Raw genomic sequence first — 23803 nt, 5'->3', positions numbered from 1 at the left:
TGATCATCCTCGTGGCCTTCCTCTGGATTTGTTCCAACAGTTCCATGTCCTTTTTATGTTGAGGACACCAGAACTGCACACAATACTCCAGGTGAGGTCTCACAAGAGCAGAGCAGAGGGGCAGGATCACCTGCTGGTCACGCTCCTTTTGATGCAGCCCAGGATACGGTTGGCTTTTTGGGTTGCAAGAGCACACTGAAGCCAGCTCATGTTCATTTTCTCATCAATCGGCACCCCCCATGCTTCTCTGCAGGGCTGCTCTGGAATCTCTTCTCTGCCCAACCTGTAGCTGTGCCTGGGATTGCTCCGACCCAGGTGTAGGACCTTGTACTTGTCATGGTTAACCTTCATGAGGTTGGCATCAGCCCACCTCACAAGTGTGTCAAGGTCCCTCTGGATGGCATTCCTTCCCTCCAGCTTATCAACCGAACTGCACAGCTTGGTGTCATCGGCAAACTTGCTGAGGGTGCACTCAATCCCACTGTCCATGTCAGCGACAAAGATGCTAAACAAGACCAGTTCCAACACATGAGGGACACCACTCATTACTGGTCTCCAGCTGGACATTGAGCCATTGACCACAACTCTTTGCATGCGGCCATCCAGCCAGTTCTTTATCCACCGAGTGGTCCATCCATCAAATTGATGTCTCTCCAATTCAGAGACAAGGATGTCATGTGGGACAGCGTCGAACGCTTTGCACAAGTCCAGGTAGATGACGTCAACTGCTCTACCCCTGTCCATCAGTTCTGTAGCCCCATCATGGAAGGCCACCAAATTGGTCAGGCAGGATTTCTCCTTAGTGAAGCCATGCTGGCTGTCACCAAGCACCTTGTTGCTTTTCATGTGTTTTAGCGTGCCTTCCAGGAGAATCTGCTGCAAGATTTTGCCAGGCACAGAGGTGAGACTGACTGGTCTGTAAATCCCCGGGTCATCCATTTTCCCCTTCTTGAAAATGGGGCTTATATTTCCCTTTTTCCAGCCATCGGGAACTTCACCTGACTGCCATGATTTTTGAAATATGATGGCCAGTTGCTTCGCAACTCCATTCGCCAGCTGCTTCAGGACCCGCGGATGGATTTCATCAGGTCCCATGGACTTGTGTGCATTCAGGTTCTGAAGATGGTCTTGAACCAGATCCTCTCCTACAGTGGGCCTAGGGTTTTCATTCTCACTGCGTCTGCCTTCCAAGACTTGGGCGGTGTGGTCAGAGGCTTTGCCAGGGAAGATTGAGGAAAAAAAGCCATTGAGAACTTCAGCCTTCTCCAAACCCAGGGTAGCCAGCTCTCCTGATAGCTTCCAAATAGCATACTGAAACAGAACCAAGATCTAACATACTGTAGCAGCAAAATAGCCAGGAGAAAATAAAACTATTTTCCACTGATGAGCTAATAACCCTCAAATCCCTCTAGTGCCCACCAAATTGTCAATACCTTTCACAAAAACACTTCAGCAACCATAACCACTGTAGAGAGATGCGCTAAATAACTAGGCAATGACAGCATATTGCAAAACAGACAAAAGTGGAAAAATAAGTCACTCTGTCTGCATGTGCTGGGACTTCTTAATTGCTTAGACTTCTTAATAAAGAACTTAGGTTTTAAAATATGGACAGTTCTGATATTGTCAGTATATAATCTTATTGACCTTGTCATAACAGGACAATGAAAAGCAGAGAAGCAGAAAAGGGAGATAGTTCATTTATGATGGCCCCTCTATCCTTCCATGAAAGTCATCATCCCAGTCAACTCATTAACTTCTCTGCTTCTCCCTGAACTTTTTGAATAATCTTTGACAACTTCACTTTTCATCACAGAGATCTCTGTCACTGGGATTGCTCAAGCAGGTCAAAACTCCTTGAGGGAAGCTTCCTCCCTTTCTTTCACCTTGCAACAGAACAAGCAGGAATGCAAAGTCTTGAATGAACTCCAGTGTCATACCTTCAGAATAGCATGGGTCACTTGAGAGCTATGAAGTGCTTCTGTCACTGTTTTAATCTTGTTACAGTGAAGTTGCATCTACTTACTTCTGTGCCTGTTTAATCTCTTTACCTCCAACTGCACAGCAAAGGCTTTGAGGAGAACAGCAACTTTTTTTGACACAGAATGCCACAAAGAGATAGAGAATTCGGCAGAGTTTTGCAGAGATGTGCTCTCAGTGCCCTGTAATATTTAGAACTGCAGCAACATAATTTGCCTTAGAAAATCATTCTTTCACAGAGTTTTGTTTGGTCTTCCGAGGACCATAGTGAAACTTGCAGCTCACGCACCACGGGTTTCCAAGCAGAGGACAAGGCTGCTGCCTCTACGAGACTCTTCCACCTCTTCCAGTTATAAGACAGTCCTGTTTTGTTCTAAACAGTCAGGTATTGTGGGTTAACCCCATCAGGCAGCTCTTAGCCCCACACAGCTGCTCACTCACTTGCCCCCAGTGGGGTGAAAGAGAGGATGGAAGGGTAAAAGTGCAAAAAACTGTGGGCTGAGATAAAGACAGTTTAATAGGTAAAGCAAAGGCCATGTGCACAAGGAAAGCAAAATAAGAAATTCATTCACCACTTCCCATCAGCAGGCAGATGTTCAACCACCTCCAGGAAAGCAGGGCTCCATCACATATAACAGTTACTTGGGAATAGCATTACTCCAAATGTTTCCCCTTCCTCCTTTCCTTGAGCTTTTTTATTGCTGAACATGATGTCATATTGTATGGGATAACCCTTTGGTCAGTTGGGGCCAGCTGTCCCAGCTGTGTCCCCTCCCAGGTTCTTGTGTACTCCCAGCATACTCGCTAGCAGGACAGCATAAGAAACACAAAAGGCCTTGTAGCTGTGTAAGTATTCCTCAGAAATATCTAAAACATCAGTGGGTTATCAACAATGTTTTGGTCACCAATCCAAAACATAGCACCATATAAGCTACTACAGAGAAAATGAACTCTAGCCCAGCCAAAACCAGCACATCAGTGTAAAGAAATCCTATTTACTTCACCTATAGAAAGTATGATCAATTTAAAAAATAATAATAATAAAAGAATACAAAGCAAATACTATCAGTAAAGTTGAAACAAGAGAATGAGAGTAGCACCATATGCAGCTTCAGTCTCATACAATACCTAAGAGACCTTGAAGGAAGAGAAAATGTGCCATTAAATTTCCATCCAGATTTTGGCTCCTTTTTTGCTTTTAAAGATGTAACCTCAAATTCTAAGTAAGTCATCTATAGACTTCTCATATATATTTTTAGTATATACTGTACTACTATAGGGTACAATTGCACTAGTTACCAAATACAGTGGTAGTGTATCTTAAAATAGATCCAGAAAGATGGAGAAAGACTGACTTTGCATATAGAACTTCTGGAGATTTATATATTTGTGCTTAGTGTTCTTTTATACATAAGTATATTGCCACAAAAGAATGTTTTCTCCTCAAGAATGCATTACACGGGAGAGAGAAAAAATCCTTTTTGTTTCTATAGCAAATGCTTTCTTGCTTCTTTTGTTCTAACTTTTGCCTCAGTTCTACAGAAACAAGTTAGCTGAAGTCAACTTGTACAAAACCTCACTAAATGAAAGTGGAGGAGCAGGATGTATATTCCTGATTTGGCTTCCACTGGTGTGTCTTACTTTCAGCTGGGACATCAGGAACAGTCAAGGGCTTATACTTGCTCATTTGTCAAATGAAAGAAACTGAAGTTTCTGAGGCAAGACTTGCAAATGCTCACACAGCACAAAATTAAATACTATCATCCTTTTCCCATGACCTTTAGGAGACTTGACATTAATACATTTCAGGCAATCTGGCAGGATCAACAGTGGAACAAAGTGTGTTTTTACAAATTTGGGTTAAGATACATTGGCAGGAGTCCACAGCATGAAACTCACCTAACTTTTGCAGTGGCAGAACTGTCTTGTACTGCTAAAGCCAAATAATTCTGTAAGTGTGTTAGCTTCAGTGGCTTTTGTATGGGAATGTTTCTGAAGCCAAGAAGTCTGTAGCCACTTCAGAAGCCCAGAGGAAATGACAGGCAGAGACTGAGATCTAAATCGGAAACCTTGACACAGTCACATTTCATAAAAATGGGTTAAAAGCACAACAAATTTCAGAACTTTAAAATTCTCATAAATTGTGTTTGCCCTCCTGTGGACATTTATTCATTCAGGAGGGCAGAATGTGTCATTTCCTTTCTAAGGATGAGAAAAGCAAGGTCAGTTTACTGACCCTGTAGAAAAGCGAGAGATGTCAGGCTCCAGTTCTATGATCAGAAACATCTTGTCAATACAGCCCCTGGGGCCACCCTTTTTTAGCAAGTCTTGTGTCCTGTGAGTCTGTCTGAAGCTGTCGCTTTGACAGGCAGCGGTGCCTGCAGTGGCCTTGAACAACCCTGGGCAATACCTTTTCGTACTCTGTGACTACCTTCACGAACTGTTAAAACCCAGCTGCCTTAATCCCACACTTCAGTTGTTATTTCTGTCAGACTATGCAATTAATTCTTCCCCTCAAACCAATACAGCTACTTCCTAATAAAATGTTGGGGTTACCTTTTAGTATACAATTCCAGTGCGTTAAATTGTCTGCTATTTAAATGTTCAGAGAAAAATTATGAGGTTGGTAAATCCTGAACAATTACTTTCCAAAGCAAGAAGGCAACACCACAGACAAAAACACACACCTTAGAGGAGAGTACAGCTGATAAGCCTGTGTAAAACAATACCATTGTTTATATTGGATTGTGAGCCTGCCCTACAAGCTGTAGCACAAGAGCCTGACTGATGCAGCAGCAAAGTGTGTATTTTCTCCTCCAGCCATGTTCTTCAACTACTAACTGAAATTTTTTAAACTTGAAGACCCAATTATTGCTATCACTGAATTGGTTTGTACATGATGGTACCTGTATGAATGATTCTATGTTTATATTACATAAAGCAGGAGGGTGAGGACTGCAGTTTTAATGTCTACTAAAATAACTTTTTTACAGTCCTAATTTTGATCCCAATTCCCAGGCCAATTAACATGGTGGCATTGGATGGATAAAGGGGAACGATGGGATGAAATGTTCAGCTCAGTCCTCTTGAGCTAGTTGCTTGGTCATAACTGGGCAAAATGACTTTTCACAGTGTCTCACACTAAGAAAGAAGGCAGCGCTTCTCATTTTCCCTCTCCCTCACATGAGGGGAATGCACAAATATGAGATGATTGAAGCAAGAGAGAAAACTCAGTCACAGTTTTTTCCTTTGTCTTCTTGCAGTTGTACAGGTACCTTTAATCCCTATGGCCAGGCTGAAATCCTGTTTCATATGCAGTTGACCCACAACTTGTTGAACTGAAATAAGTAGAATAATACACAAAGTGAACTATTCCTCAACATTATTCAAATAGTCTGCCTCTTCAGCTCTCCATCTATTTTAAAAGCCCATTGCCCTTGTAGGAAATCTGTTGCTGGATTCAGATGAGTGGTTTCAGATATTTTATTTTCTAATGGTGTTCTGCAGATTAAACTACCTATCTTTTGGAAATTCCCATCCTGCATTTACTGCATTTCCACTCCTGTTCAATTTGAGAAGAAATGCTGAGGCATAATGGTTATTTTCATTCATTCTTTTTTAAGTCCATTAGGAGGAAAAAAAAATCTGTATCAGAATATTTTAATAATATGGTAAGAAACAGTCATATGAGGGAAGAATATCTTCAGACTCCCCAGTAATGAGCTGCTTTTATTTTGTTGCTTAATCATAGGTTGTATAATGGTGTATGTAAAATGAAGATCGGCCTAATACCATTCATATAACTGGCAATTATTCAGGCCCTTTAAAGTTCTCCCTGCCTTTCATCTTGCCTAGAAGGAAAAAAACATACCATCAGAGGACATCTGGAACATGTGTCTTCCTTGCAAACATCCTGCCTGCTGCATAAAGATCCATGGTGCTTATTCATACATTTGTCAATCAGCTTCTTAGCCAGAGTCTTTTTATCGCACCACCCCTCACTGTTTCCCCCTATGCAAAATGTATAAAAAAGTCGAGGTGTTGATAACTCCTAATGGCCCTGCAATCCCTGCTCTGCAGACAAAGAAGCTTTCAAAACAATCTGTACTGGGGGAACTCAAATGAGTTTTAGAAGGACCTGCTAAGAAAAAAAAAAGTAAATAGACACTTGCATTGGACAGGAACCAGCAAGACATTTGTTTGAAAATGCTAATTAACCAGCTAGACAATGGGGCTACTAAAATGATATCCAGACTCATGCATGTTAGTATTAAACGGGAATTTCTGCTCAAACCAAGTTAAATACTAAACGTACACTTGAAAACTTCAGAACTGCTCTAGAAACCATAATTAAACACTTTTACTTACTTCTAAATTTATCCTGAAGAAGCTCTCTTGTTCTAATAAGGAATTACTCTATCATTTATCTTTCACGGTTTATTTGCACAGTTTATTATACTGGTGGTTAAATGGATGTCTAAAATGACAGCTCATCCTTTTACTTGTGAAAATTGAAAAGTAACAGCAAAAGGCATGATTTTAAGGTGATTTTTATTATTCCCTTGTGTTTTACCTCCTCCAAAGGTTGCAATTCATTACTACCTGTGCTAAATATTTTGGAGGCAGCAAAACAACAGAAATAACTAAAGCTCTGGATGATTAGAGATGCAGTAACCATCATCAACACTAAAGTATATGAGGTTAATCATGGTTGATTCAAATAAGATTAAAAATTCCAGGAAATTGCGATGAATTGGATGTGCCAAGTCACTGCTAAATCTGGACAAATTAATTTTAACATAAATTATTCCTTGATCTTAATTCTTTCTGGTTTGGGGGGTTTGGTTTGGGGTTTGGTTGTGGTTTTTTTTATTTTGTTTGCTTGTTTTTTGTTTGGGTTTTTTTAATCATTTATTCTGTCAATGTTTCCCAGTTGAAGGAAAACTGTACAAAGTCACTTCACTGTTCAGGTTGTTCACTTGCACTGTGATTTCTGATACAATCTTTGTGATAAATTCTGTATAGTTCTGATGTTCTGATCTTAACCCGGTCTCATTAAAGCTTCTAGCAAGAACTTCCACATTTATAATGTAAGCAAACTTCTTCTGCACCATATTAGTTTACGCCTTAAGAAGAAGAGTATCCGCTGTTCATTAACATCCTTGAGAAAGAGACCTTAACATTTGCTAACTCTTTATCAAACAATTCAGAATTGTAAAACCAGATCAGATTAGCACAATCCACCAGTCTGACTTTCATAATAAAGACCATGAAAACCTTATCCTGTGATTTCCGCATCAAGGTAATTGATGTATTAATTCCTCACTATTAACAGCTCAGTTTCAGCACGTTCTTGGCACAGCTTTTTTCACAGCCCCTCAATTTATTATGTGGATACAATAGTGGCACCAGACATGAAAAGTCACATTTTTACATGCCTAGTGAAAAATTTATTTCATTGATAGTATCTACACAGTCCTTTTACTTGTGTTTGCTTGCTTCTAGCTCCAAAATGAAACGTATACACTGTATGAAGAAGGGGCAGAAATTAATGACCTCCAAAAAATAAATGACATGATGAGTCATCTAATATCATTAGGCACTTGGATTTGTCAAGTGCAGAACATGGAGAAAATGACCCAGCTAAGAAATTTACTCAGAGAACATCTACCGCTTGCACTGACCCACAGCGCAGAGATCTCTCAAGAATCTCTACACAAGCTGGTACCAAGACTGTGGGAACCATTACAGACACTGACGCTGCTGTCAGCAGCTGGCTGTTACACTTAACCCAAAGACACCATATTTAGGTGGCTAGATTACCTGGGAGCCTCAAGGCAGTCCTTGTGCCATATTTTCTTTTGTTCTGCAGGGACAGTGGGTCTAGTTGTAGGATCTGTAGCACCACCCTCTTACCCCAGAGTCATGAGGTATGCAGTCCTGCAGATTACAGAAAGACTCTTTGCACTGGTAATGAGCAGCCTGTTCTTACGTATTTGCTTGATTTGGAGACTAAATCAAGAATGCTGCCATAAAGTTAATGAACAGCAAGTGCCAGTCAACTACAGATTTTTTCAAAGGAAAGCCTGCAAAGTGAAACAGATGCCCTCAAACCATCTGACTGCAGATAGACTAAGGGGATTTTAGACCGGGTGGCTACAGATAGGGTGAGTAATCAAAGACAGCAGCCTTAGTAAAACTAAGCTATTTTTAAAAGCTTTACTTGTTTTCATCCATCGCTGATTTTCTTTTTCCCACAAGATGAATTAATTTTAAATTAGTTTGTCTCTGCAATGCAGAGGAATGTGTTGCTGCAGGAGGCACAAGCAGTGCTTATCACTAGCTGCTATGGAAGTACATAGTTACTTAAAGAAGTTCTCAGTGGACCCATAATACTACTAAACTGGAGTAGTAGATCGGTGAAGGAATAAAACTGGAAAGAAAACCATCATAAGTGCAACAAAAAACTGCCTCATCTGCAGAACAAGCAATACAAAACAGCACTAGAGGGTCACTGACTGATAGCCAGCGATAGCCCTAACGCCCCCAGCAAACTGGGAGTCAAAAGAACCTGAGTAGAAGTAGAAAAAAACTGTAAGTGATTCTTACCCTATACAAGAAAGATAATTTCTGTAGAATAGAAATTGTTTCTATTTGTTTCATAAATACCTCAAGTTGTAGCAAAACATGAGTTTAAAACTGTGGGTGTAATTAATACATCATCTAATTTCCGAATACTTGCACATTTAAAGAGCAAGATATAGCATTTCGTATTCTCAGTTCCTTTTTCTATTATAGAGAATTTTCTAACTCCCTCTGAAAATAACAGGGACAATTTGAAACAAGCTTCTGTCTTTGCTTTTTTTTGTGGATTTACCAATGCATTTGCATAGCAAATCATGTTTTTATACTACTAGCTTCCTTTCTAAGCCCTTGAGCTACTGTTCAACTACATGCTTCTCTCTGGAACTACTGAGCCCCACACTACAAACCAAAACTGAAAGTAGGTGGATGTAAACACTTGTATCAGAGTACCTGGTAGGAATTCCAGTGGCAAAATCATTAAGAATCAGTAGTTTGTAAAGTTGAATTATGTTGGTCATCTAGAGGTACTTTGCTATATCTGTACTAGCAATATCCTGCCTCTGCCTTACAAAGTTTCCCTTTGTGAGAAGTATTTTAAATGAAAGCAGATATTATATTGAAAGTACAGTTAAATTAAAACTGTACTTTCCTACAGATTAAAATCTGTAGGAAAATGCATAAACCCATCAAGCACAACTTCTAAAGTGTGCTTTCCCTGTGGCCTGGCTTATTAGAAAAGCAGTGCCAGTCTAATAAAACCTTGCTTACCTATCAGCTAAATCTGCTGCTAACAACCAAGTCAGTAGCAGTGAACATGACACCTTTAAGTCTTGAAATCCTATTAACTGTGACTGTTTCAGTTAATTAATAAAGAAAATGGGTTGTATCTGTTTCGTTATCAGAGGATGGTTCTAAGCAGTGCAAGCACTTCAGAGGACTAACGATGTATTAAGAGGACTTATTAACGTGCAAAGTGCTCTCAAACACTTTGATAAAGCCTCCAGACAATTTCACATTCTCCAAGTCACAGTGTCCCACTCCTTATCCTTAACCTATGCTTTAGCAATGTATTTACTTATGTATTCAATCTCTGTTCATTGCAGCGACCGTAGCTGCTGCCCCCAAGTTTTTCATGTTGCAAAGAGATTCTGGACCTGTTACAAAGATGCCACTCAGAGGCCTCCAGCTACAGCCTAGAAACTAGAGAAAAATAAGGAATACACTCAATTGTATTTATCTCCTGAGTGAGCAATCTCATCAGCAAACACTGCACCTGTGCTCTCAAGAGTGTCTGGGCTCCAGAAAAGAAGAGTCTAACCTTGGAACTATCCTATCACCCTATGTTAAACTGTGGATGCCTTTTTCGTGTCTTGAAGCCCAGTTTTTCAGGTTGTGCAGTGGCTGTGGAGAAGTGTTACTTAATCACAGTGGAATGAAATCAGTATTTTAGAACTCTAGTTTTGCAAATAGCTAATCTCTAGCTTTCTGCCTTCACCCTCTGGGTGATGCTATGCTTCTGCAAGCAGTCTTGCAGCAATCTTTTGGGATTTCATTCATTAGTGTTTGCAAAATACTTTGAGACTCTCAGGATGCTACTGAATTCTAAATATCTGCTTAATTAGCTCTGTTCAGAAGTTACTTTACTCAGTCAAGCTGAAAGATCAAAAAATATCATAGAAAGGTAAACTACAGAACAGAACGAAACAAAAAATCAGTTTGGAGATGGTTAAACACCTCCTTATTTCTCTGTGGAGAAGGCTTATTATATCACTTCTAAAGTATATGGCTATCAGGGCTCCGTGGACATCCCCCCTTCAAGGGCTGGAGTGTGGGTAGGGAGGACCTGATACAGTCACTGGTGACCTAGGATTAGGTTTGGGGGCAGCCTCTGAGGGGCCTCTCCTCTATCGACTCCGTTAGTTCACCACAGATTTCCTTCATCATTATTAGCTGTATTCATGTCATTAGATGCTTTTTTTCCCCGCACTAACAGTGCTAGCACTTCACTGGCCATTATGAACTCAGCAGAGTTTTTAAAGTATGTGTAATTCCAGGTGTCCAGCCTCCTTGCATTTTCACTCTGGTTCTTCCCTGGGCATTAAACCTTTCATTATTCAGTCTAGTAATTTTTACCCTCTTTATAAATTCAGGACAATCTCCTGACATTTTCAACAAAAGGTCATCTGAAATACACATGGTGTTCCTTGTATTGCCTGACTTTACCTCTAAAGGTCCTCCAGAGCTAATGTTGTACTTGTTATCTATTTACTCATTACATTGTGCAATAGGCCTTTGATCCCCCGCTTGTCTGTATGCCAGGGCTGTCTCCCATGAGGTAGCTCTAGGGTGGCTTTCCTCTTTTCCATTCCTTTCTAATTAAGCTGGACATGTTTTCAATATCCGTCACTCTAAATACAGTTACAGTGTATTGCATAAAATGCCACAGCTAGGTTCAGTTATTAATCGCACATGACTGCAGCAGCAGGCATGTGGCCAACAAAACCAAGCAGCTGAATGATGAGCTGTGAGCCTTGTCACTTGCTGTACCTAAATTCCTTGCACCTTCCAGTTTTCAGGAAGCTGAGCAACTCTGCTTTGGGCAGCAGAGGCACCAAGGACTGCAGACTGCAGATACCATCCTAAAAATAGGTCCAATCCAAATTAATCAAAAAGACATTTCTCCACTTCTTTCGCCAGAGGGACTTTCAGATGATCCCAGAACAGCAGGCTCCACACCAAATGCCATTTTTTAGTCTGCAAACTTTTTCTACAAAAACTCACCTGCAGATTCAGAGGTGGCCGCACCAATGTCCCTTTTCATAGTGAAACCTGAATATGTAACAGCTTCACTGTGAGATGAAAGACCTGGACTTCAGTCAAGGACTTAGCTCCTACCTCTTCATTTTTTATGCACTTTATGCAGGGACATGAACTGTCATTGCAACTGCACTTGAAATTCAAGTGATTCATCTCTTTCTTCTGTCATTTGAAAGGGCTTTTTAAGCACCTGCTTTACAAACTGTGATTACCCAGCAAGGCACTTACTTAAGCCCAGGAGAAGTCAAAGGTTTAACTTACCTTTTTCCAAGTAGAGTTAAGCAGGTTCCCTATGAGCTAATTTTGCAGATACCCCCAATCAAAGAATTGGATCCTGAGAAACATGAGAAATAAATGTATTTGTTCACACAGCATTTTTTCCACTAATGTTTAAAGTATTGTTATTTTCCTTTGCAAGAAGGAAGGCGTTAGAGAGCTACCACATCCTGAATTCCTACTATATGTTTCTGTGGGGAGAAGATCTCTCACACGACACTTCAGTGGAATGGGATTCAGTTACATCTGGTGATGGTCTTGCACACAGACTTTCAGTCAAGTTTCCAGCACTCACTTTAAAACTGAATGTGGCACAAATTTGTCTGCCGTGACGTTTTTTAATACAGCCCAGTCCTCACAGCAGGAAAAGGCAATCATCCTGTGTAAGAGTGAAGTCTGTGCTTAATATAGATTTTAAAAGCTTGCTTCCCCAAGCTCCAGCACTTATCTACCACTCTATGAGCAGAAAGCAGGAATCTCTTCTCCTTTGTTATAGCCAGGGCTCTTTAGGTGCTCTGGGAAAAACTTCTAGGAAAGACCTTCTTCTGTTTTCAGTGATGTGACTCTGAGCTGAGGTCAGTGTTGGTACTACTAATAATTATGTTGCTATAGGTTTAAAACAAAGTTAAAGAGTGTTTTCTGGTTTCTTTTGAAAGGAAGAATGTCTTGGACAGATTCTCCTGACTTTGAAAAGCACAAGGAATCTGTGAAATAGTAATAATAGAAGGTCATTGTAAGGCTATCTCAGTACTATGAATTGTTGGAATACAGAAATTCAGTGATTTAGGTCCTCAAAACCCATGAATCTTTCCACAGGGCAGTTCAGAGCAAAGCTACGGAAAACAAAAGGCATAATACAAAGACAATAGGTATTTCTGGGGTCATTTTTCAGGGTAGGTTAAATAGGCACAAAATTTCAGTACAAGATGCAAAAGCCAAAGAAAAAGCTAATTTACAGGCAACACCACTTATTGTTTGCCACAAGTGACTGTGTCCTGTTAAAAACAGCAATCCAGAGAGAAAAATTAATCCCATTTTCTTTGTGGGTTTTTGTTTTGTTGTTGTTAATTAGGGCATTTATGCAACAGGCCATCAAAAAAAAAGGTTCATTTGGTGCCTTTGAAGTCATCTGGAGCCAGCATACAAAGTTCCAGTCCTCATCTTGCTTTAATTGGGTATAAAAGTAGCCTAATTGAAAGGAGAAGAGTGATGAATCAACATCTGGAAGTATCTGCACAAATGACATTCTTACCACCCTTCTCAAAGCAATGATGTGCTTCTGGGAGATGTTTGTTTGTGCCTGAACTTGGGGTGCCCTCAGAGCATGGCTGGGACACACTGCAAGGCTCTTCCACCTTCTGTGACAAGGCTGCCTTCCTGTCAGAGGTAGGGAGATGGAAGCTGTGTCTATCAGATGAGTTCTGCTACAGAGCTAGGACTCAGTCAAGGCATATACTTGGGCCTGGAAACACAGAAGCACTCCCAAGCACCATATTTTTGGCATGTTTTATGGGCTGATGTATGACCAAAGTACTCACCATTGAAAATGTAACACTATTTAGAACACAGATAGTTCTTATGAGTATTTGCAGAGAGGGGATTCTTTTAGAGATGTCAAATTTTCCAAATTAGGGAGTATGCTGTCCTAAATGAAAGTGTATTGTTACACACTTTTAAGAATAGAATAAAGAACAAAGCATGCAACATAGTCTGGCACTGTGGAAATTTAGTTTTCACCTATATGTGGATTACTATATGCCTATCTGGTTCCCATGAGTCAGAAAGAATATAGCAGATCCAGGACATGAAGGCAACAAGATATGAAAATACCAGTAGGGATTAAATAGGCTAGGATCCTTGGCTGGAAAAGAGAAACTTTATAATGGACTATAAGGGAGAAAGATAGTAAATGGGAAAGGGAATAGGGACCAGTTATGTCTCTTCTTTACAACATAAGGACTCTGGGGCATAGACTAAAACTTCCAAGTAGATGTTTTATAAGAGAAAAGAAAGTCAATTTTCCATACAACATATCTAAACTGTGAAACTTACTGTCACAAGATATTGCAGATGAGTATAAAGAGATCCAAAAGGGATTAGATAAATTCTTGTTCAAAATTGATTGAGAGATATCAGTCACAAAGCTGTAAATATAGTCAACTGCCCAGGAAGTCTCTAAACTATAGCTTGCTGGAGGATCTAAGGGTATTCCAGAGGATTACCATGCTCATATCCAGACTTTGTATAATTCCTTTAAGCAGCTGTTCTTTATTTTGATGGAGACCCTTCACTCTCTGTGCTCAATATAGCCAGTCACAGATTCTTAGCACTTTTTAGGCAAGCAGCTCAAGAAGAGATTTGAACTCTTTGTTCTGTCACACCAATTCACTATAGTTTTTAAAAGCTCAGGATGCAAAAGGTACTTGAGGTTCTTTTCTTCTACTTCAGGTTTAGAGTATTGTTAATTTGTTCACGGAAGAAATTCGTGAGAAACAAGCTGCAAATTGGAAAGTAATGTAACAAATAACTGGATAACAGAGCAGAATGATTAGAGAAAAATAAACTATACTTCCTCGCATATGTTTTGCTTGTTTGCGATTGTACTCTGTGTCTGGGAGTAAGAACTCGTACACATGTAGGCATGTATGTAAGTATTGACACACATACACATACCTCAGCTGTTTCTTTTCTGTCCTGTATGAAGAACAAGCTGTACCCAAAATTCCCACAGGTTATGACGCATGATAAGATTAAAAAAGGCAGGAGAGCATCTCAGCTGGAAATAATCTACCACAGAGACTTATGCATGACTCTGTCCATAATGTGGGGATCTCCATTTCCACATCCATGTTCCCATATCTTATTCACCCACTCAGTGTAGTAAGAAAGGCACTGGGCATGCAAACCAACACAGCTGAAGACTGGAACCACCCACTGCAATCCCTGACACAGCAGTGGTCACCACAAGCTGGTCTTCTGTGCAAGAAGCTAACCAATTAAAGAAGGATTTACTGCAAGAGAGGCAGGAAGATTCCAACAAGGCATGGGAGACTGTTGTGGCTTAAACCCAGTTGATAACTAAGTACTACGCAGTTGCTTGCTCACCCCACTGGGCAGGATGGGATGGAGAATTGAAAGAAATATAAAACCCACAGGTTGAGGTAAGAACAGTTTAATAACTGAAGTACAATATCATACTAAAAATAATAACGATAAGGGAAATAAAAAAGATAGAGAATATAAAACTAAATGGGGAAGGAAGGAAAGAAAAATGCACAATGCAATTGCTCACTATCCACTGACTGATACCCAGCCCAACCCAAGCAGCAGTCAATCCCTTCTGGCCAGCTCCCTCCAGTTGATATCCTGGGCATGATGTGCTGTGGTATGGAATACGTCTTTGGCTACTTTGGGTCAGGTGTCCTTTCTCTGCTTCCTCCTGGCTTCTTGTGCCCCTCCTCACTGGCAGAGCACAAGACTGAAAAGTCCTTGATCAGGGTAAGTGCTAGTTAGCAACTACATGGTGCAATGACAGCCTAGAAACTAATTGTTTCATACTGGTTTTTGAAAGCAAATTTCATACTTACACGATGCTCGCTTGTCCCAGTCTATCAGAACACCTAGTGTTTTCCAAATTCTGGTAGAAGTGAAAACATGTTAAATGTTGCTTTTATTCTGCAGCTAAAGAGGAGAAAGAAACAAATTTAAACATGCCATGTCCTCACAGAGGTGTGTATTTTATATGCATTCCTATAGTAAACAGCTTGGGGTTTTTTTGTTGTTGTTGTTGTTTTTTTTTCTGGAGCCATTCTAGTCAGTTCTTGAAAATACTCTCATTTCTCCCTTAAACTTTCATCTCCCCACCTGTAAAGCTTATAATGAGGATGTGATGCTGACACCTACAGGAACATAAGTATGAATGTAAATACATTGTATTAGTCTGTAACCCTCGGATTGTGTTTCTTTGTAAGACATCTGTTTAAACTGAGAAGTGAAAGCCTGTAATGCTATTTTCCCTCTGAATATAAGGCTAGCAGACACATTACAATGAATAACAAATAACATTGGGTTTTCCATCAATCCAGTTTAATAGTTTCTTCATATGTCTGTGTTTACACATCAAATAAACTTCCAACAAAAAAAAAAGGTAATGTACAATTCAAGAAAATACCCAAAGCTATTACAGTTTTGGCTTCCCTTTTGTTGATTTACAATTATGTACAAGACCATCTTATTTGCAATACCCAGTGAAGATTTCATGATTTATTTACAACATCAGCTGGTGCCTTTCACTACACAATTGAACCATCTCCTTTTGCTATTGACATTCATAGTAGGAAAAGCCCACTCTTAGGTGCTATATATGGATAGGGTTAAGAGGTGTACTGAAACAGGGCAAGATTCTCACTACTGACCACACACACACCTAAAATCCAATTTTTAGGCATAGCTGAAGGAAGATTCCAGCTCTTAGTGCACTGATACAACCTTTATATTTACAGTCAACATAATATGGTGTCTCCACCGAGAACATTTCCACTCATGTCTGAAGGAGATATGGGTGAGCTGGAGGTGGTATATACTTTAAGGTGCAGCAGACAAAAGATATAGCTCTAGTGCTAAATACGCACCTTACCTATCCTGCCAGAAACCTCTAAGCAAAAGAAGACATAAAGTATGTTATCTTCCTAAATGTGTGGAGGAGAAGATCTTACAATTCTTCTTACAAAAGAGATAATATTAGGTGGGATGAAAATTATAATTATAATATGCAAACTGTTTCTTAGAATTACAGAAAAACTTGGGTTGGAAAGGACCTGTGCATCATCTATTCCTAATTGCTCAAAACAGGGCCAATTTCAAAGTCAGAGTCAGCTTTTAACTTGGAGCAGATTGCTCAGGGCTGTATTCAGTCAAGTTCTGAATATCTCTGAGGATGGAGACTGCACAACCACTGGGCACCTGTACCCACATTTGAACACCCTTATGGTAAAAAAATTTCCTAATGCCTGATCAGAACTTCTACCTTGAAGGTATAGCCTGAGCCTCACTGAATCAGTTGTAGTCCTTCTATTAACAACAGTTTTAGAGCATCCTGAAACTAAGGGTTTAACAACAAGAAAAACAAGGGGTATTCTTTCAGCTTTTCAGAAGAAATAATTCATTTTTCCAAGCAATTTTCTAATATCTAGTCAATAGGGAACCACTGCTTGAAATATTTTCATAGCTTATATTTCAGTGCAAGATATGTACCATACAGTGGCATCAAGAAATAATGCCACAGTTGCACTTCCTTCATCTGTGATAAATCAAATATTTTGTACATTACACAGCTATTGCAAAAACAGCATGTTTATGCGAGTATGACTACGTGTAAATTACTCACACAAAAAGCATGAGGGTTTCACCTTGGAATTGTATCAACAAAGGCAAAAAATGTTTGTTTGAGGAGCAAAAGTCAAGACTCTCTGTTATGCTAGATGTGCCTGAGGTTCTGAAATTCCTCTTTTGCCTGCTATGCTTTCTGATCATCAAACTTGTTTTGTCTCTCTCAGCTTGAAAAATGCAATTTGCAGTATAGCTTCCTCCAATAAGAAAAGCTACTCAGCTGAAACGCTTTTCTAATGTCTACATAAAAGCAGCCACTCACCCAATATTTCCATCTCCACAAAAGCATTACATGACGGTGTAGAGGCCACGTACCCTTTACTCCCCTAGCTGCAGTGAATAAAGAAAACAGAGAAACTAGAATCTGTCCAGTATTCATATTCAGCCTTAAAATTCACCTATGGTACATCTCACCCCGGAGTGATAAGAATACATATAGTCAGATATGACAGAGTACTGTATCCAACCAGGAACCTCATGGTAACACTGTTCTCTTAAATAATACATATTTTATGACAGTTACAATCATGACTGGAATACAAATTGCTGATATGCGCATGTATATTGGTCATAACTGTTGAGCAAGGTATGTAAACTCTGATAATTGGAGCTACCTCTCAGATTTTCAGTCTTCAGAAGGAACTAGCACAAAAACCTGTTAATTCTGGGCATCAAAATAAACCATGTTGTATCTAGAAAGACAGTATCAGAGAAACACACTGAGAAGTTAATGGGGTCATTTGCATAGCAGGTCACACTCCTTGCATTTAGCAGAAAATAAAACAAGGCTTTCCCTGTACAATCCTCTTAAAAGATCCAGTCTTCAGTAGGGTAAATGAGATTCAAAATATTATTTCTCCCCATATTACAGGAGCACTGAGTAGCTCCTGCCGCCAGTATGAAAGAGGCGTGTGGAGGGAAAGAAAGGCAAAAACACATTAAAAAATGGTTTCTGATTGCCACAGAAATCATGACAGCTGAATGGAGAAAGATATTCCATAGGCATTTCAGCAGAATTACAAGGTGTGGCAAGATGTTGAATTTTCATTCTCTCCCCTGGTTTGGTTTTGTTTTCTTAATATTTGTTTGATAACCCACAGACTATCCTCAGGCTATAACAACAAATTATCTCTTTGAAGGTCTTCCTCATTTCCTGGCTACGAAAGGCATAGATCAAAGGATCAATCACTGAGTTGCACATAATGAGAATGAGGTACATGTTGAAGTGAGACATGAAGCAAACACAGTAGAGGTTTTGAGGGCAGGAGATCATCAGGATGAGATGAAGGAAGAATGGAGCCCAACAAACAATGAAGATGCCAAGAAGCATAGTCAGAGTGATGGCTCCTTTCATGCTGGTTCTTTGACGCACAGAGTTGTACCCAGGCAAAGCAGCTATTTTCTTCACATGAGTACGAGCCAGGAGGAACATATGGATGTACAGTGAGACCATGAGGAACAACATGGTAAAAAACATAGTGATGAGACAAATGATCACATAAGTTGATTCATAATAAAGAATGAAGATAATGCCACAGCCTGTGCAAAAGGTCCAGATGCATGCAATAATAAGCCCTGATCTTTTCACTGTCATGATGTTGTGATAACGCAGGGCATAGAAGATAGTGATATATCTGTCTACTGCTATAGCCAGCAAACTGCACATGGAAGCCACCACAGATATGCAGATCATTGAATCAAAGACATTGTCTATATGACGAACAAAGGCATCTTCTATAATAATGTGTCTGTTGTTTATTAAGTATATTGTTATGGTCTCCCAAGCATTAGACACACTAACCAGCATGTCAGCCACTGCTAAACTGCAAACAAAAAAATACATGGGTGAATGTAAGTTCTTGTTCTTAATTATTGCACATATAACTAAGATATTTTCAAGGAGGCTTACAATGCCCAGAGTTAGGAACACCTCAGCAGCAATAACCACTTGTTCACATGGTGATGACTTGCTCTTCACAGTAGGCACAGTAAAGTTGCTACCAAAGGCACTCAGGTTTAGTTCAGAAACATATAGTTCAGAGGATGTGTTCATCTCTGGAAGCAAACGCGTTCTGTTCTTTCTGAGGGACTTGCCAAGGAGTGTGGTAAATGCATTTTCCAAAAGGCAAAAGACCCTGCCAAAAAAAATATAGCATGACGAGAACAGGCAGAAGTTGACAAAACAAATATCACCTATTTCTGTGTAATTTGGCTTGCAGCATTCCTGCCACTTTCACACCATATTCCTCTACTGATTCTACATTAACATCTGATTGGCTCAGTTTTTCTACCCATATTTACTGGGAAATTAAAACCACAAACTAATGAAGAGACTCATGTACTCTTCATTCATAGTTTTGTTTATTCTATGTGATCCCTTGGCATATTCTCAGAATGTGCTGGAAATTAAACTGAATGCCAAACAACAAACAGTTTTCTAAGACCCAATTCTCAGACCACAGAAATGCAGGACAATAAGGTATTAGGTCGGGCATAGCTTGCTTGCTTGAATACAATACATAAAAGTTTGAATTATTGCCACAGTTAATAATTGAACATTTTCAGTGAAAGATTTGAATGTTTTCCTGACATTTGTACTTATTAAATTCACATGAACTGTATTATAAACAGCTTATCTGTGCAAAACTAACATGCTCACTTAAGATCATAGTATTAAAAACCTAACCAAGGCACATCCATACATTTCAGAATATACTACAGTTACAGAATTGATATGGGTGGAATTCTATCATAAAAGATAAGTTTTCTATTCCAGATCATGAGTATTTTATTCAGTGCTTTTTTGGTAATGACAATATCCGGGAAAATCGTAAGCTATCAGACTCTTAATCAGAGCACTTAAAGCTGATTGTCAGTGACTTGTTGCAAATAAAATTCAAAGCATATCATAGAATCATACAACAGTTAAGGTTGGAAAGGACCTTAAAATTAAGCTAAAAAAATAGTTTTTAAAATTAACCTTTCATTTGCAATAAAGAATTAACTGTACCTATTTACCAGAGCTGCTGCTTTAGCTGCTCTTCTTCTTCATCGCCTGCAACCTTTCCTCCAGAGAGCAGAAGTTTCAGCCCCCCTTCTCACCCAACATCTGAGACTGGGGACTCCTTGGTTGGAATAGATGACAGAAATAGAAGAAAAGAAACGAGTAAATCCATAGAGTCAAGGCTGACCACGTATAAATTACTTACTGTGCAAGTGCCTTTTTATAGACTCCAAGCAATAATGACTTCAGTACTCAGACTGTGGCTCCTCCTCCCCTTCTTCGCCCCTCTGAACTTCTCTTCTCACAGATTTACAGCAAAGGCCTGGGGCTTTACCACCATCTAGTGGTCTTCTCTTGTCTGTCCAGCTGAACAGCGATTCTGACCTGAAATCCATGATGAGCTTTTTATATATTAAAAGGGAAAATGCACAGGCATGCTCCTTTCAAAACATCTCTTTTTTGGTTTCTCTGCTGTTTCTAGTACTCACTAAGTTCATACTGCAACAGTACTCCAAAATAGGTGAGAGAACACATTGAAGTGGAAGGCTTTTTACTATTATAATCATTTTTCTTACATTCACAGTTATCACTTTGCAAGAATCAAAACCACACTGTTACAAAACTCAGAGAAAATACAGTCAAGACTGTCACACCACAAACAGAAGATATAATTCAAGTAATTTGGGGGAGATGGGAAAGAGCAAATAAAGGTTTGCGTTCCAGTCTCCTTGCTAGAACTAAGATTTCAGGGCAGACATGAAAGGAGCACACAGTACACTGTGCCAGAAGCCAGGGCTTCCCAACATGGATGTGAGTCCCCTAGTTTTTACAGGGTCTAAGAGCTGGTAAACTCAGCACCCAGTGCTGGAATGGCTGAAGTCTCTCTGTGGATCTAGCAGCCAGGTAAACAACGATCATTCTGGGCCTTACCCAAAAGGTGGCAAAATCAGTGTGAATCTTTTCTTTAGCTAATGGGCTCTGTTTCTGCATACAGACTGAGGAATGCAAAGCACACACCTTCCTGGCACTGCCAAAAGCCCTTTATGCTATCCACTAACCAGCCAGTCAAACACTATGCAGCATTTGAAGTTAACATGAAATAAAAAATCCCTGCTTCTCCAAACCACTGCCTTTCCACATACTAGGAGGCTGGATTTTGTTTGTTTGTTTTTTTTTGGGGGGGGCATATAGCAACTTCAAATGCTTATTTTTAACCTATAACATTTTTCTTAAAAGAATTACCACCAACAAACACAAAGTTTATTGATGTATCTTGTGTCATTTTTGTGTTTTCAGTATTCAGATAGAGTTTATCACTTTAATGCAGCTAAATCCATATTTCTTACTATTATATTCCACAGAGGGTTCCTCTATTATTGCTACTAGTTTCACTCAAGGGATGCTGAATAACCTAGGCCATTGTATGAAATGTTCTTATGTACAAATAGTCCTTGTACCAAAGGACACCATGAAAAGCATTTTTGTTCATTTGAGTAAAACGACTCCTCTAGCATTATGCAGTTATAGTCTGCACATGAACTTTGCATGTCCCTTCTCCCCACTACTGGAAAGAAAATTTGGATTACTACAAACTAGAGGCAGCAAACTATGCTCAAGTACAGCTGTTAGATCTGAGCTGATAATGCAAACTAGTGAACAGCAACACTCCCTGTTGTGTCTCACCTGTGCTCTAAATCTGAGCTCATAGTTCTTTGCTGTGCCCAAAAGAAATGAATGGAGGATGCCCATCTGCAGTTTTCTTTCTGTTCTTTAATGTGAGACATGTTTTAGTTCTCCTAGGTTATCTTTAGTTAGCTTAGTTACCTTCAGTTATCTTTTGTATAGGTTTTGGTTTTCCCATTGCAGACCCTGAAAATCATATATCTAAAAGTACAATTTTACTTCTTTCAGCATCCCTGTATCTATCAACAACTGTGCAGACATTGTGCTATTCCCACTTACAGTTTTTTCTCTTGCAGTATCCTTTTTTGTTTATTATATTCTATTTTATTTTCCCATTTCCAAATCCATCTGTATGTTTAGTTTAATAAAGTCCTTTGCAGCCCAGTTTAGCTGCCTTTACAAAAGTTCTCACTGTACGTGGCAGGACTCAGTTGATCAGCCGATTACATGATTACAGGAAATAAATCACACATCAGACTTGATGGTGTTATTCCTCAGAGCAATGCCAGGGCTCTCACACATAAATTATGAATCAGCCTTTGGAATCTTCTTCCACAAGTCAGACACCACAGGCGTAAACTCTGGTACAAGTATCTACTTCCTTATTTACAAAGTTTGCAGAAAAAATACCTGCCTGGAAGCTGGGGTAGTGATAGAGATGTAGTTTGTTTATGTCAGAGGATGAGATGAAAAGACATTTTTGTTTTTTTTCTTTTCTTATTCAGAAGAAGAGAATTTATAGTTACATTGCTACACCAAGTAGCTGTAGGCATTATGGTTTGACAAGCAAGCGACTGAAGGGACACCCAATCAGCATGCCTCCACCCAGTAAGTATTTCAAGTAAAGAAGTACAGGAGCAGGTCTTTGGATTCTCTTAGGAAAATCCAAGAGTGGCTTCACCTTCCAGCTGGAGGACTCCTGGCTGAATAGGCTGGTCTTTCAGATATGAATATCTGGTCTTGGTGTTCAGTTCCCTTATTTGTTCAGTTAAATGAATTCTCTGTCTCCACAGACAGATTAGTGCTAGGTGTTTTCCAAGGACACAAAGATCATGACTGGACTGCCAGTGTGGGCAAACAGTACTTCATGCATTGTAAAATCTGTGTTGCTATTTAGCTATTGGGCTGTACTGACACATCCCAGGACCCAACCCTGGAGTGAACATCAAGCAGGCACCCTGAGGAACACACTGAAGCCCTTGCCTTGTTCTCAAACCACCATTTTCTTTCCACAGATGGAAAGAGGAAAAAAGGATGGACTGCAGGGTTTGGAGAGTAGGTACATAGATCTCCCTGCAGCTTAGAAAAAAGCACAGCTGGATCATACACCAATAAGCCTGGATCTGAGGTCCATGGTCATCCCAAAAGCAGTGCTAAAGCTGTATCTTTAGGAAAAGGTGCTTTGTTCTGTACTTCATGTAATTTCTTATCTGGTGTAAGGAAAATGCTGACTGCTTAAAGTCTCTATTCCAATGAACTCACCAGGGCTTCAGGAAAAAAAAAGATCAAAAGTGCCCCATAGGCACATCAGTGAACATAAGAAAGAAGTAAAACACAATTCCAGCAGAAAAAGAGACATCAGGGTCTGCTTTGGTCCTATGCCATTTCTTTTCATTGTGAAACAGTAAGAGATGAGAAAGCTGCTCCAGCCGTGTATCTGCCTCACAGGCTTCATCAGTGACCAAAATGAGAGCCATGACAAGGTCACTGACAGAAACACCCAGCCCCTGCCTGCCACCAGCACCACCAGCAACCATGTCAAAGCTCCCCCTCACACAGCATGTCTGTTGAGACAGGAGAGGCCATGATTATCCTGAGCTGTAGGCCAAATTATACCATGTCAAAACCAGCAGGAAATTGCCTGACATCTTCATGACAGCTAGATACTGATTTTATCAAAGAATGCATATGAAGCCAACAGTACAGCATACCCTGAAGAAGTTTCTATAAGAAGAGCTTATTACACTCACGTGCATTCCTGTACTAATCTGTGCTAATCTTAACAGGTTCAGAGAAGAGTTTTACTGACTCTTATATTAATCTAGCCAACTTGTCCAGTGCTAATATATT

The 23803-nt window shown here is 39.7% G+C and overlaps 2 protein-coding genes across 4 annotated transcripts in view; both read right to left on the bottom strand.

The window, feature by feature from the left end:
• RNMT (RNA guanine-7 methyltransferase) overlaps nucleotides 1–23803 on the bottom strand; it is a 131429-nt gene that overhangs the window by 53647 nt on the left and 53979 nt on the right. The window lies entirely within an intron of this gene.
• Nucleotides 15723–20318, bottom strand: MC5R (melanocortin 5 receptor). Of its 3 annotated transcripts, none has more exons than XM_061448866.1 (2): nucleotides 20057–20318; nucleotides 15723–19181 (listed from the first exon to the last, which is right to left on the bottom strand). In XM_061448866.1, the coding sequence occupies exon 2, from the start codon at nucleotides 19097–19099 to the stop codon at nucleotides 18122–18124; it is 978 nt and encodes a 325-aa protein (XP_061304850.1). In that variant the 5' UTR covers nucleotides 19100–19181; nucleotides 20057–20318; the 3' UTR covers nucleotides 15723–18121. The 3 variants fall into 3 exon arrangements, with proteins under 3 accessions (XP_061304850.1, XP_061304851.1, XP_061304852.1); XM_061448867.1 differs by having other exon boundaries at nucleotides 20065–20318; XM_061448868.1 differs by having other exon boundaries at nucleotides 20256–20305.

Source organism: Pezoporus flaviventris, unplaced genomic scaffold (assembly GCF_033815535.1).
Source record: "Pezoporus flaviventris isolate CSIRO_AGI_PZ_B2104156 unplaced genomic scaffold, CSIRO_AGI_Pfla_v1 ptg000007l, whole genome shotgun sequence".
Lineage (NCBI taxonomy): Eukaryota > Metazoa > Chordata > Aves > Psittaciformes > Psittacidae > Pezoporus > Pezoporus flaviventris.
Note: the sequence above shows the minus strand (reverse complement) of the source record. Positions and strands in the feature narration are given on the sequence as shown.

Bases quoted from the DNA above. Each gene is read 5' to 3' on its own strand.
- MC5R (XM_061448866.1), bottom strand. From the start codon at position 19,099: ATGAACACATCCTCTGAACTATATGTTTCTGAACTAAACCTGAGTGCC.